Source organism: Zea mays, chromosome 7 (assembly GCF_902167145.1).
Source record: "Zea mays cultivar B73 chromosome 7, Zm-B73-REFERENCE-NAM-5.0, whole genome shotgun sequence".
NCBI classification, from domain to species: Eukaryota; Viridiplantae; Streptophyta; class Magnoliopsida; order Poales; family Poaceae; genus Zea; species Zea mays.
Genome location: NC_050102.1, coordinates 34,188,928 through 34,204,573, shown reverse-complemented (window position 1 = coordinate 34,204,573; position 15,646 = coordinate 34,188,928). Strand labels below are relative to the sequence as shown.

Below are 15,646 nucleotides of genomic sequence, written 5' to 3'. Positions count from 1 at the left end.
AGTTCATTCCTCAAATTTGGTGGAATGACCTTATTCCTCATATTAATACTAACTAACTAACTATAAGGAATGAGGTGGTGATGGATCAACTCATTCTATTCCACAAATCAAACAAAAATAGTGAGGAGTGAGAAGATGATAGACTAGCTCATTTCTCAAACCAAACACCCTATAAAAGAATGGAGAGAGTAGTAATACCGTTTTATACAAGCGTAAGCGTAGCTGTTGATGGATCGAGCTGCGTAGCGTAAGGGGAGTACACAGAAAATACGGGAAGTCTTTCCGTTACCAGGTGTCCCGACCTGGACCACGCACCTCCGATTCGCCTTATCGCTTCGCCATCGCTGTCCGCATTCGCGCGCCATCGCAGTTGGGAGTCTTCGGACGCTGCCTCCGCGCCACACAGAAAGGAAAAAGTATCTCTCTCTCCCGCGCGCGCGGGTGAGCCGGGGACCCTCCTACGTCTCGCCACCCTGCTGGTATAGCCCGCCGGTCGTCCACGCCATGGCCACCCAATATGCGCGGCTCTCCCTGCCATGCCGCCTGCCCTCGCCGCTCCCTCCGCCGGTGCCGACGACGACCCGCCGGCTGCCGCGCGCCGCGGCGGCGGCGGCGTCCACCTCCCCGCGGTGCCCACGCGTCGGGGGCGCGGCGGCCACGCGCGCCCGCGGCCCGTGCCGGCCTCGCGCCTCCGAGGGCGAAGTGCAGCAGCAGGAGGCGGAAGCGGACCAGGTGGTGGACAGCAACATGCTGCCCTACTGCAGCATCAACCGCAAGGAGAAGAAGAGCATCGGGGAGATGGAGCAGGAGTTCCTCCAGGCGATGCAGGCACGCACGCACGCACGCGTCGTTGAATGATAGAGTCCCGCCGCATGCGTTTCGCTCGCTGGCGTTTTCATGCGTGGTGTTTGTGTTGTGTGTAGGCCTTCTACTACGAAGGCAAGGCGATCATGTCGAACGAGGAGTTCGACAACCTCAAGGAGGAGCTCATGTGGGAAGGGAGCAGCGTCGTGATGCTAAGTGAGTGCGTTTTTCACTAATTAAGCCCCCCTCCTGCGACTTTTTATTATTACTGTGTCGATGACGTATACTAGAAACGTATTTCCTTAGACGACGACAAGGTACACGAGCGTGCATGCGTTATTGGTGGGATAGCAGTGAGATGGTCCCCGAGGCATTCAGTGTTTGTCTTGAGCGCGCGCGCAGACATAATTTTTTTAATTTGCTCGTGCCAATCCCTAATCGATGTTCATTTGTTTTTTGCCTGCTTGGTTATTAGGCCCAGATGAGCAGAAGCTTTTGGAAGCCGCCATGGCGTATGTCTCGGGCAACCCCATCATGACGGATGATGAATTCGATCAACTAAAGCTGAGACTAAAGGTTTGTTCTCGTTACCCGCCTGTGAACCTTTTGCTAGTGCGATGATGGTGTGATATGCTATATAAGAAGGATGGAGCAACAAGACGACCAGAGAAAATAACCAATATAACCAACAATATAATGATCGGAGTATACTTTAGAGAATATAACGAGACATTCACACCAGCGGCAACACTCAAAAAACGAAAGCGAGAGTCTCGAGTTCTCGACTTCAATCGAGCTAAAGCAAAGAGCACAAACTTAAATCATCCAAGGCAACTAGTGACCGGATGATTTGGAAAATTTTCTCGGCACCTTAGAAAACCCACGTAAGAGACAGGATCATGCATGAAACGGACACCCGAAGCTCAAAAACACAATAAGCTGGCTTTTTGTTGGAAGTAAAGATACTAGATTTTAGCCTCTTCAATCCCTTCTGATAATTTTACTCATAAACAAGCCAAATGGGCAATTATACCCAAATAGGATTGCCCACTTGGCCTAGCGAGAACCCTAGGGTGGCTTGGCCGGGTTTGCTACCTAGAATCAAGACCAAGGGACGCCTAGCCTTGTTAGTGGGCCAGCCTGGCTAGGATCAGGCATCCTCGGACTAGCTCTGTGAGGCAGCACCTCCAAAACTTCACATAAAAGTGAAATTTGGCCCAAACAAGATCCAAATACGATTAAGGCCTTGTTTTGTATAGCTGCTGCTTGTTGGAAAAACAACTTAACTAAGAATCTAGTGAAAAGCAGCTCCTGTTTATTGTCTACTTTTAGTTTATTGTGAGAAACAGTCAAACTGATAAGCTGTTGTAGAAGCCTACTATTTGGTGCAACTTCTACTTAAATGTGTGAAGAAACTGTAAAAAAACAGGGCCCAAATTTAGCACAGAGGAGGGAGAGGAGGACAAGAAGGTTTCCCATAAGATCAACTCCAAAAACCATAGGAAACGCCACGGATCTGGATTCTCACTAACAGGACCATGGTTTTCTCACCTTTGTTCAAAATCCCACAAATTTGTGCTTGTGAGGAATGTGATCAAATCACTTGGTGGATATGTTCCTCCAAGGTCCTATCACATACACATCTATCCCAATCTATCTCAAATCCTTGGAAACACAAAATCAAACAAAACGGAAGAAAGGGGGTTCATGGGGGAGAAAAGTGAAATGAGATAAGAGATCAGATATCAGCGAAATGATTGGTTTATTTCCTTCACCACAAAGGCCTAGTTAAGATTACATATATTAAGGACTGATTCTCTCAACTGCGGATCTCACTCAACCCAAACTTAGAAAAAATAGATCTGGAATCTAAAACTTAAGATAAAAACTAATTACCAGCATCCCTCTTAATTATGGAGCCATATTACACATTCTAAGTTTGCCCTTAGATAAACCACTTGACCCCATGGGCATAATGGTCCAAATGGTGGTCCATGTCCATGCATCTAACAACCACGAGCGCCTCTGAGATAGATTTGCCTCAATGATAACTCCCTAACGACACTATGTGTTGCCCCAAACTCCATCTTGGGTTTTGAGGCCCAAACCAGGCAAACCGTTGGTCGTTGATTTTGAAGCTCAAACCACCAAATCTAGATGGAGAAGCATATTCAATATTCTTCTTCCATGATCTCGATACATATTATCGTTCATCCTAGATCGCCTGATCACTATGTTCTTCTTGTCCCCACTTGATTTGGCCAACCGTTATCTTAACTTGGTCAACATGGTCTATTACCTTGACTTTGTCAACATGGTCTAATCCATATATACACTTGCTCGTTGATGTCCCTATGTGTCAGCCAGCATACCCAATCTTTCAGCTCTCGGTACCTTAGTCTAAGCCTCTCGTCTGTCCTTCACCGATCCTATACTATCGACATAAACATGTTTGATATTCTTCGTAGTCGTCGACCATCTCTATGCTCTACACCTGTGCACCACAAGCCAAGAGACATGTTGCACAATACACACTCATGCTATGGTTAGTCCAAACACTAAACTAAATATTGATCATCTCTTGACAACCACTCATCATCAATCGATACAAATGAACACATCTCAACCATGTATTTGCACTATTTGAAAAGGTGAGGCGATTTGTGTAATTCTACCAACCAATTTTCCTCCTTTACTTACCAAGATGGTTGATGTTAATATGTCTCTATTTCTCAAGTATATGACTAGAAAAACTAAAAAGCAAGCATAGAAAAATACCTTATAGGGAAAAGTCATTTCGAGCCGTCTAAAGTCCACAAAAGACAATCTTTAGATGTTTGGAAAAGCTCTACAGAAAATCATACATATAGAGACAAAGGTAATGTACAATAAGCATGCAAGCTCTAAGATCAAACTTGGTTCTCTTTCTAAGTTATGAAAAGGGAAACCATTTTTTAGTTTACTTATCAATTTGATATCACACAAGTTTTTAGGATGATGAGAGGGATTGAGAGAATGGCGTGGTATAAAAATGAGGTGCTAACACTATAGAAAGTCATTACCAACTTAAAGTAAAATAAATAGCAGCATTAAGAAAATTCCCTATTACTAAATATCCCACATGATTGCACCATAAGCATATAAAGTGTTATTCTTAATTTGCAATTATTTTTCTTGATAATTTCCCCTCTCTAGAAAGAAGGAAGCGACATTGTACAGGAAGGTCCAAGATGCAGCCTACGGAGTCGAAAGGTATGTACTGCCTCGACGGTTTTTACCTCTACTTGTTCACATTTAAGTCTTGATTTTCTGAAAAAATAATCATTCAGTTTACTATCAGTGCCATACTGCCATTTATTCTTCATGTTAGCACACATTAGAAAGAAAGGCACAATTCATTTCTTTCCTAGCTTGCGACCAAACTTTTTACAACTTGTTGTCACTACTTTCTTCAGTGATCAAAAGCCTCATGATGTTCAACCTCTATACCATGTGAACTGTAAATGAAAATTATTAGTGGGTTAAAATTTTGAATTATGCATTATTTATATCTATTTACATATTTTTCATATTTATTTTCTTGTGTGATGGGTGAAGTCTGCTATGATATTAAGTATTCACCTTGAAGTCAAAGATGAGAAACATTATCTTGTAGGTCCCTTGTGCCACCTACAAAGTTAACATACCACAAAATTTAATAAAACATTATCACAAAACAAGTCAGATGAGAAACATTATGACTGATATCTTCTATGCACACTGGACTCGGGGAATAGTGTCCAAGGTGCCTTAGGGACCGGGGCAAGAGCAGCCTAGGGGGCAGGGCAAGAGGTGCCCTGAGGCAAGAAGGTGCCTAGGGACTAAAATCATAATATGCCCCAAGCCCAACCCAACGAGAACAATATATGTGATGTTGTAACGCATATAGTACTCACAGAAACTATAGTATATACTATTGTGTATGATTCTAGTTTAGGAAAGACTTAAAATAGAGATTTCTTAGAGCTAAAATTGAGTTGGTTAGGAAATATGATTGATTTGTTACAAAAGGAGAATACAAATGCATAACGATTTCTCCTCTACTTGCTAAGAAGCCAAGTCCTCTAAGGACTATAAATATAGAGGTAATGTAACTATTTGAAGGTAAGACAGACAATTATCTTTCTTGGCCTCCCTGAAGGTTCGACTTCTCCACCTACGATGGCAAGGAGGACTTCCTGAACTGGCTCAACCATTGCGAGCAATTTTTCCATGGGTAGTGTACACTTGCCTCAGATCAGATCTGGCTCACTTCCTACCATCTCGCACATGTGGCCTAGAATGGTACTATGTGTTGGAGTAGGATGAAGGCATGCCAGCATGTGAGCGATTCAAAGATCTTTGCCATATGCAGTTCGACCAAGCCATCTGTAACAATTGTCTCATCGAACAGGTGAAGATCCCATTCCACGCCATGGTCTAGGACTACAAGGACCACTTCAACATGCTAGTGTGCCATATGCCATATCTTTTACTGGTCCAAAAGACTAAAATCTTTGTCCGGGGTCTTTCAAAGCACATTCGGGTCAACTTCAAGCTCTGAGCACCCCAAGACCTATAAATGAACACCATGCCTGCCCTAGTGCCATGTGTCGCTCTACCTCTCTAGCGCCCTTCATCGGTGCTACTAGACCCACATCGCACAATTGTTGCAGTCATGACAACACCTATGTTGTCGGCACCACCTCTAATGATGTCCCTACCTGCTCCCTCACATCGGTTCTGTTACCTCACACCAGCCGAGAAGGCTAAGCGCCATTCTTAAGGTCTATGTTACAATTAGACAAACCATACATGTGGGGCCACAAGTGTCACCATCTATTCTATCTTAAGGTCACTGAATATTTGCTTGACGTGGCATCCAGGGATGCGGGCACCAAGGTGGACCATGATGACTAGGCCAACACCATAGTCATCTCCCTACATGCCATCGTTGGCATATGCACTCATGCCACCATGCACCTCCATGCCTCCACCCATGGTCATCGGCTCCTTGCCCTCCTAGATAGTGGTTTGACACACAACCTCATCAATGTTAGGGGTCATGTGCCACACTGGATTAGCGACAATGAACACCACCACCATGCGAGTCATCATAGCCAATGGTAATTATGTTCCCTATGAGGGCATGACATGCAACGTGGTCATGCACATCAGCTAGGAGGAGTTCACCATCAACTGCTTCGGTAACAACCTAAGTGGGTTTGACCTCGTCCTCAGCATCGACTACCTCTAAACCTTGGGACCCATCATGTGGGACTTTGAGGTCCTCTACATGGCATTCTAGAGAGGTGACTACCACATCCTTTGAAGGGATCCCCATGCCACAACACACCACCAATGCTCTACTCCATCGCCAACGACCACTAGCAACCATTGCTAGGCCACCTACTCTAGTAGTACGATGTCGTCTTTGATAAGCCCTATGGGCTGCAACCGACACACACATATGATCATTGAATCCACATGCTACTGAGCACCACTCTAGTGGTCGTCTACCCATACTGCTACCTGCAGCTGCAAAAGGATGAACTCAAATAGTAGTGCATTGCCATGCTAGAGCAGGTAATCATTTGGTTGAGCACTTCTCCATTCTCTACACTAGTGCTTCTAGTCAATAAGGCGGAGGCTCCTAGACGATTATCATGTTCTAAATGACAAGACGTCCAAGGACAAGTTCCCCATCCCCATGTTCGAGGAACTCCTCGATGAGCTCCATGGCACCAAGTAATGGTATGGCTATCATAAGATGTGGATGCATCCTATAGACATCGAGAAGATGGTGTTCCTTACAAACACCACCGCTTTGAGTTCTCCTTCATTCTTTCGGCCTCTCCAATGCATTGCCTACATTTCAGGCACTCATGAATAATATTTTCTAGACTTTCCTCTATAGATTCGAGCTTATCTTCTTCAACGACATTTTAATCTATAGTTCATCATAGTTTTAGCACATGTAGTATATGTATATCATCCTTGAGGCCTTCCGCACACATGACCTCCACTTGAAGTGGTGAAAGTGCTCTTTTGGGGCATCATTGATTTCCTACATTGGCCATGTTATCTCTACCAATGGTGCCAAAATGGACAACAACAAGGTGGCAGCCGTCTCATTCTAGCTAGAGCCCCGCTCGTCCTAGGGCGTCTATGGCTTCCTGGAGCCGGTCGGCTACTACTGGAAGTTCATCTAGGACTTTGGCACGATTGTCACACCTATGACATAGTTGATGCGCAATGATGCCTTTGCATGGACGTTTGAGGCTACAGAGGCGTCCACAGTGCTCAAGCGCACCCTCTCCATAGGGCTGGTCTTACAAATACAACACTTTGACCATGGGGTGGTCCCATTTTCTTTAGCTAGACTTCACCATGTGTCATCACAAGTTGGCAACATACAAGCATGAACTCATCGGCCTTACGGACATACCTCTAAGGTAATCACTCCTTGTGCACCAACAACTATAGCCTCAAGTTTCTCTTTGGACTAGTGATTATTGACTATTCCCCAGTAATAGTGGATCAACAAGCTATTTGGCTTTGATTTCATGGTCAAGTAACGCCTCAGTCGCCACTACTTGGTATTGGATGCCTTCTCGCACCGCAACACCAATATCAATGAGGACTCTATAGCGTTGTTCGCCCTCTCTAGGCCCTTGTTCCACCTGCCCAATGAGATCCATATCGCAATCATGGACAATGAAGAGGTTGGTCATCTCCATTAGCATCTCTAGAATGCGACTCTAAGAGCACCATGGCAGACCATCGATGAATTCTTGCTCCATGGTAAGTGTATCTTCATGCTAGGGCAGCTTGTCTTATGCCCATTGGTTCTTGCATTGGCATATACCATTGTCCATGAGGGCATACATAAGAACCTCCTATGACTGCACAAAGATTCTACTTTCCTACCGATACAACAATACACCAACCTTATAGCCACTCGATCTCCTTTAGCCGCTCGATGTGCTATACCAAGTGTGGGTCGATATCTCAATAGACTTCACCGAGGGCCTCCCTAAGGTCAATACTATTATTGTTACTATCTTCAACCGCTTCTCCAATTAGGCACACTTCATCGCCTTTAGCCACCCATGCACGACTGCCTCGGTCACCAAGACTTCTACGAGGGTGTTGTTCATCTATATGGTTTCCCCACATCCATCATTAGTGAGTACAACTTAGTATTCACCAGTCACATGTGGTGTGACCTCTTCTAGATGGCCGGAGTCAAGCTCTACTCGAGCACGATCACCCTTAAATAGTTTGGAATTTGACATTCCACCACTTTTCAAAGTTCAGATATAAGCATATCTCAAATTCATGGGGTGCAGGATGGAAAATAATTTTATACATTAGTAGAATTTGTTTCTACTCTATAACTTACATGACACTCTTCGTCTGACACTCTTCGTCTCACTCATTTATAGTAAAAAATGTAGCATATAAATATATTCGACATCTTGCTAATAATAGTATACAAATATATTTTGCATAAAACCGAATTAGCTTAATTATATATGACAAAATTACTATTATTAAAATGGAATTCAATTCCTATGCGTAAGTAAATTGAGTTGGAGAAGAATTCTGAACTTTATATGGAATTTTGTGCAGGTCTACAGTGACTTGACTGTTGACTACTTGAAGATGTTGCTCCTAAATGTTCCCGCAGCTGTTGTAGCTCTGGCACTGTGAGTATTATATTACATGGAACTCTGGCATGAAAAGAATAGAAAGAGGATTGCTTAAATTCTCCTGATGTCAAATGATCATGTTAATTACAGCACAGCCCAATGCAGCTATTGTTTTAGGAGGAATACTATTTTAATTCATTAACAACTCTAAGATGTCTAATGCACGTTTTCTTCTCTTGACAGATTCTTCTTTTTGGATGATTTCACGGGATTTGAAATCACATATCTTCTTGAGGTAAGTATTGTCAAATTGAAGTCTTTTACTTCACTATCCTTGATAAGTTTACTGAAAGTTGTTTCTGATGAGCTGGAAGCCTGGAAGTTGAAAATTGGGGGTTCCACTGTGGATGCGGGTTCTAGTGGTGCTGTAGTGGGCGTGTGGGCTTCTGCAGTGCTGCCAAATTAACCACAGTCGCCTGACTGTTATCTAGTTTTAAAACGTTTTTTTATCTCTAATGCAATGATGAGCAACATCCTTGCCATGCATGCCGCTCATGGTTCCGGAGCTAGTTAGGATGGAGCGGCTCCATGCTAGAGAGAGGCTCCGTTCAAATGATTTTAGGGAGCTGAATAGTTCACCATAATTTTCCTTTCCTTTTTTAGAGACATTTTATTTTATATCGAACCAATCTAAACAAAAAAAAAAATTAGAAAAAGGAACGACTCCATCGTACCATACTCTGGAACTGTAAATAACTTTCTTTTTACACCGTAGGTTCTTTAGTTGGTGTCTGTGTGCCAACAACCAAGATATTTACTTATTTGTACCTGCGTTTTCCTTAACTATTCACGCAGTTGCCGGAGCCTTTCAGTTTCATCTTCACATGGTTCGCCGCACTGCCTTTAATATTTTGGGTAGCGCAGGCGATCACTAATGTCATAGTGAAGGACTTCCTGATCTTGAAGGTATTTTCCCTTTTCGTTGCTCCCAGTCCCATCCAATACATTACTGTGCCGTTAACATGGAGCGCGCGCATATATATATATATATATATATATATATATATATATATATATATATATATATATATATATATATATATATATCGTCGATGAATTTCCTTTTTTCTTTAATTAATTTTCAGGGTCCGTGTCCAAACTGCGGGAATGAAAACCTCTCCTTCTTCGGTACCATACTGTCAGTGCCTAGCGGTGGCTCAAAAAACAGCGTGAAATGTGCAAGGTACATATATGCCCTCCATCATCGTTCTGTACGCGTTGAGGCTTATATATATGCAGCTGAGCAGCGTCTGTTCGTTCGTTGCTGTGCTTGTGCATCAGTTGTGGCACTGAGTTGGAGTACGACTCTTCAACCCGATTGATCACACTCCCAGAACCGGCTGAGGCTAAATAAGTGATGGCGTGGTTTCGGTGAGTCATCATCCTGCTAATCCATCAATTAATTAATGCATGATGGTAGACCAAAGCTACAGTGTTCTTACTGCATGGATGTTCCTAGATTTCGCTAGCAGGAAAGACGGCCCGGCCGGCCCGCAGATTCTTGATCGACGACAGTACGAAGCAAGACTGTTCTTGGATCGGGTGGCAATCGTGGAGTGATGTATGTTTGCTGTGCTAGTCTGTGTGTATATATATTTGAACAAGTTTAGACACCTGTATTATATAGATCTAATGAAATGGGTATATGTATGTGCATAGAGTGTACAAAGAAAAATTTAATAAGCCGAGTTATTGTATGTTTTTTCTCCTCCTATATATTGCTGTTACCTAGTCGGCTACTACAAACAATGAGGGATAAACAAGCAAATAAACAACGATTTCTCGATGGAAACCCACATTTTTTGTGTGTGTGCAAATAATGGTAGTCTCATTCGACATTGATATCACCTACATTACCATCCATCCACGTTGTTCCAAAGTCATACCAAACATACAGATACAAGTTTTTAAAGGTTACACATATATTACAAGGCCCATATGATTAGTACACATCCATATAGATGAAATCGGACAAAAAAAGAAATTCACCTAGGCAAAGTGAAGCCCGGGCGTCATCACCCACTGACTCTCATGAGTTTAGAACACGAGTAAAATGTATCAGGGACTCTCGAACCTGGCCACGATGTGTTATATGGATCCCCAAACTCCGAAAACCAGACAAACAAGTCCTGAACTTGACCGACCAGTGGAAAATCATCCAAAATCGAGTCTGCGGTTGCGGACGTGACGTACCACGCTGGAGCATACTAATAAGAGTTTGGGTACACAAATGACACAACATATCAAGTTTGGGGGACCAAGTGACATAACATGCTGAGTTCGAAGATTGCGCGTACCAGGTGGCTCACGACGCACATGGGCGGAGGCTCTAGCGTGGCATGTCACGTTGTCATCTGGTTTGAGCAAATCCGATTTCGGAGAATTTTACATGGGTTAACCAAGTTCAGGGCTTGTTCAATGGTTTTCTGAGTTTGGAAATCCAAATAACACCGGATGCCAAATTTAAATACTGCTGATGCATTTTACTCTTCAAACATGGAACATGGACCCCATTTGTCCCTGCGTCGTTGTTGAAGTCATATTTAGGTTCATCACTATGTAAGAAACATAGACCCTAGCAAGTGTTCATCAGTAATTTCGGTGATTGTCTGATAGTGTCAATAAATAGGACTAACAATGTTTGCCACTAAGTTATTATTTGACAAGTTCTGTTCTATTTTGACTGTGCTTTTACTCAATTTAAACATCATGCTGAAGAAATCATACCTAACGAAGCCTACACAACTTCTTGAATGCATGGCACCATCGAAAACGAGTAAGCAAGACAGAACGATCGACACACAATTTTGCCACAGTGACTTGGTCGTTGCTGTCGCTGGCTTCTCACCTTCTTAGACCATTCTCCGTGACAGGTTTATTGTAAGGGAACGGGCTAGACACATCTATCATGTCACCTAGAAAACTTGCAAATAAAAAATTATGGACCGTTAGCACTAAATACACATCACAATAGAAAAAGAGTTGAAGTAGCGATCCAATGTAGGCGCACATCGATAGAGAGGAAGTAGTGGATCACGATCATCTCCTTCATGTCCGATCAGCGCAACAGTCGTAGTCGCGCCTTCACGTAGTCCACACGTACTAGGAGGAACGTCATATGCTAACGTGCTAGCACCATGCACGCATCGCGAGCCTCGTGATCCGGTCCAAAGGAAGCAGCGGCTAGGGTTTGCACATGTGGTGGAATGACATAACCCTAGGCCCCTAGCCCCTCCACATATATTTATAGAGCATATTAATGGGTCGTGGCCCATTAAACCTTTAACCCCAATATGAGTTGGACTCTAATCTGAATTATTCATGATTGCCTCTTGGGAATATCTTCAACAATATCTCACTTGCACTAGAGAAAATCATATAAGCAAGTTCCAATATTAAATCCTCTTAAGTGTGACCTGTTAGATTCATGTGTAGATGGCAGTGAACAAAATTTGTTTCTAAATCACAAGCTAGTAGCATTACCTAGTAGGACATACTACCTCCCAAGTGTACATAAAGATTATATCAGCTGAACCCTTATACATTCACATATTAATCCCTTTATTGCATGATATCAATCAAGCTCAAGGCGAGATATGTGTCATCCTTGTTATACATCAACCATTAACTCGATCAAATAGTGGATTTAATTCATGACTAATATTTAGTTATTATGATTAACTCTTTAATCATATGATATGGCTATGCACTTTCCAATCCAACTATCTCGAGAGACACAAAGATATCTCTCCTGTTATCTAGCAGGGAAAATCCCATTTTGATTCGCCCATATCCCATTCCATGCTTCATTCCACTCAACTGTCCATCCTGGTGGCAGGGTGGAGGGCCAAGTCACACTAGCAACCATCTCTTCAAAAGAAGTACCTGAAAAAGAGGGTGAAACAAGCAAGACTGAGTATACTAATACTTAGTGAGACTTACTTGGTGTGTGGAAACTACTCTACTTCCTCTCGACACATGGGGCTTTTTGGCTAAGGGGTTTGGTTGCCAAAAGCAAGTACTATGTATATTTCAAATTTTAGCTTTCATGTTCTAGTCCAGAATTCATTTTAGGTAAGCATCCTTCAAATCACTCTTGGTAGCAAGCATTTAAGTCAGTCACCAACTTAAATAGTAATTCTCATTTCACTTCTTACCTAATGCAGTACATTGATCAAGCAGTCTCATTAGCTGTGAGAAACAGATGATTCACATTGAGTTTTAACCTTGCCAGGTAAACCTAAACACATGACCTATAGGGACACTGCGTCCCCACACATGTCAACCATCCCCATCGATTCCCCAGATGAGGACATGGCTCACTCCCTGGGATACAATGCACCACTGCCCCGGACCCAGCCATGCAGTGGTTGTCCTTAAATCCACCAACGCTAGCATGGGAAACTATGTTTTAGGGTGAACGAGAATAAAGTCTCCATACAGGTTCAATCAGGTACTAGGTTTGCCAATTGAAAGGGAAATGTGTCGTAGGGCCATTTCTACCTGTTTTGGTGATTAAGTATCCAACACACCAAATTGTACTAAATAGTTTGATATGAGTACGAGCACATGTTCACTTGGAGTAAAATTGATGGAACTAAGTCCAAATGGGAAAATCTAGAGAATAAGAGTGTAACTTTGAGTAAAACAACATAAACATGAGGTTTAAGTGTTTAAATAAGTTGCACATACTCTATTCTATGTTTGTAGCACATTTGTTTGGCTACTAACTCATTTATGCAAGAAAAGTGCATTTTGGACTTGATTTTGGGCATACTGCAAATGCTGGAGAAACTATGGCAAAGTGGTAAGTTTTCGACACTCAGTCAATTGAATTACATGCTAATTATGTTCGTCTAAGTCATGGGGAAGCCCTCAAAGAAGGCCAAAAAGGTTTGGAGGATATAGGCTCAAAAGAGCTATACTTGGTCTGGTCTGGGTCGCACTAGACCAGTCCGATGGTGCATCGGACCGGGTCCGTGTAGCCTGGTCATACTGCTAGGTCTCGAGAATTTTATCATAAAATTCACCGGACCATGAACAGTACCGGTTCGGTGCACCCGTAGACAGCCTAGATCTGCATTTTTACAAAGATAGAGGCAACGACTCTTAGTCGAACTAGGGCTATAAAACCCACCCTAGACGCCTCCATTCAGTACACAAGCATCTCAAGAGGCTCTCAACACTCAGACACTCTACCACAACTCATTTATGCGATTCTAGCGAGATCGAAGCGTCGTCCTAGTGTTTTTCTTCACATTTGGTATATTGTGCGCTTGTGTTTTCTCTTTTGTGTTGAGTTGCTAGTTTTCATCTCTTGTGCTTGTACTCCATCCCTCCCTTACTCTGATTTGTGACCCTGATCTTGTGTGAGGTTGCAACAGACTCTAACTTGTGGAGATTCCTTGCAAACGGGTATATAAGTGATAAGGAAGATCGTGGCACTCAAGTTCGATCTTTGGATCACTTGAAAAGGGTTGAGTGTAACCCTTATCTATTGGGACACCACAACTTGGAGTAGACAAGCATTTTAGGCTTGATCGAACCACAAGAAAAATCACCGTGTCTTGTGTGCTCATTTGCTTGTGATTTTTCTCCCTCTCCCTAAGTCTCTCAAATTCACTTGTAATATTGCTCTTAAACTACTCTATATCTTGAAAGAGCAATCAATTGAGAGGACTTGCTCTCTTCTTCTCCTTACTCAAACTTGTTTTTTAGTTTTGTAAACCCTAAAATATGATTTTAAGGAGTTTAGGTAGTTCTCCTGTTATTTGAAGGAATAATATTGGAATTTAATCTAGAGTGTGTTTGAGACATGTTCCTTTAAAATAAATGTTAAATAAAATCTAAATTTATGCATCATAACTTCTTCTAAAAGTAGATAAGCCAGGAATATTATTTTTTTAATGCACTTTAATTTGAATATACATTCAAGGATGTTAAAATAAATAATGTATGCGTATAGTTCACATTTGAAACATTGCTTAAATAAAAAATAGGGTAATTAATTAAATAAACATGCTTAGATTCATGCTGAGAACTTTTGAAATGTGCATTTACTCTATGTTTTAAATTCACAACAAGATTTGAATTTGAATTTAGAAAGCAAAATCCAATTTGAAAATTTTTAAATAAAAGTAAGAAAGAAAATAAAAAATAGAAAAGAAAAGGAAAAGAAAAAGAAGGGGCTTTACCTTCATTCTGGACCGGATGCCAGCTGCCAGCCTAGATAATTCTGCCAGCCCATGCACCACTTAGGCGTCGATAGGCCTACCCCACCTGTCAGCCTCGCCGTGTGCTCTGCACGCGCTCCCGTCGATTAGTCTCTGGCATGTGGACCCCACTGGTCAGCACGTATCCTACACTCACGCCGCGCATGCGCTCCTTCAGCCACTGTCTTGTGGGACCCAGCATCAGCCCAACACAGCCATCTCGCGTGCACTTGCGGTCACTTGTAAGTGGGACCAGGGCACCGGAGACATCTTCCTCGTGCATCCTTAGTTCTTCTGAAGTAATATTGCATCCTTAGTTCTTCTGAAGTACTTAAGGATGTTTTCACATCTGTCCAATGAGCCCCTTGCACATCAGGGTTAAGATGCTACTCATCGTTGGCTAATGCGAGGGTGCATTGGGCTCAACGAATGCCATGGGAAGAGTGAATCCAATCACTAAGGGCACTCGAGATAATCAAGACCTTTAGCAATGTGGCGTCTTGGGTTTGTGAAAGTAGCCTAGAGGGGGGTGAATATGCTACACCTGAATTTTTTCACTAAAAATTTGAGATAGTGTTAAATTCAAGTTGCACTGGTGCAAACTGGTTTAGCTGATTTTGTTTACAGCTGAACAAGTTTGAACCTGCTCAACTTAGATTAGATAAATAGTTTAAACAAGTGTGACAGAGTAATGAGAGATTCTTGCTTAGGACTTGCCCTAAAGAAAATCCACTCAAACGAGTGACAAATCGATGTGAATTGGTTTCACACGATTTGCACACAATATAATCGAATATGAACTAATCAACAATTTAAAGCACTTTCCAAGAGCACACCAAGAACACACGAATTAACCCAAGGTTCGGCAACCACCACAACGGTGTCCTACTCCTCGTT

General features: G+C 42.5%; 1 protein-coding gene across 1 annotated transcript; it reads left to right on the top strand.

Annotated features, from left to right (window-relative positions):
• The first annotated feature begins 376 nt into the window (after positions 1–376).
• Positions 377–10,329, top strand: LOC103632242 (PGR5-like protein 1B, chloroplastic). Its single transcript, XM_008654057.4, has 10 exons — positions 377–828; positions 924–1,020; positions 1,280–1,380; positions 4,000–4,056; positions 8,458–8,534; positions 8,721–8,772; positions 9,333–9,443; positions 9,623–9,720; positions 9,819–9,908; positions 9,997–10,329. The coding sequence occupies exons 1-9, from the start codon at positions 505–507 to the stop codon at positions 9,889–9,891; spliced, it is 990 nt and encodes a 329-aa protein (XP_008652279.1). The 5' UTR covers positions 377–504; the 3' UTR covers positions 9,892–9,908; positions 9,997–10,329.
• The last annotated feature ends 5,317 nt before the right edge of the window (positions 10,330–15,646 follow it).

What these genes read in the sequence shown, in the direction of transcription:
- LOC103632242 (XM_008654057.4), top strand. Translation starts at nt 505, where the DNA reads ATGGCCACCCAATATGCGCGGCTCTCCCTGCCATGCCGCCTGCCCTCG. An exon ending in GAGCAGCGTCGTGATGCTAA is followed by an intron (nt 1,021 to 1,279) that starts GTGAGTGCGTTT and finishes CTTGGTTATTAG; the next exon opens with GCCCAGATGAGCAGAAGCTT. An exon ending in AGGACTTCCTGATCTTGAAG is followed by an intron (nt 9,444 to 9,622) that starts GTATTTTCCCTT and finishes ATTAATTTTCAG; the next exon opens with GGTCCGTGTCCAAACTGCGG.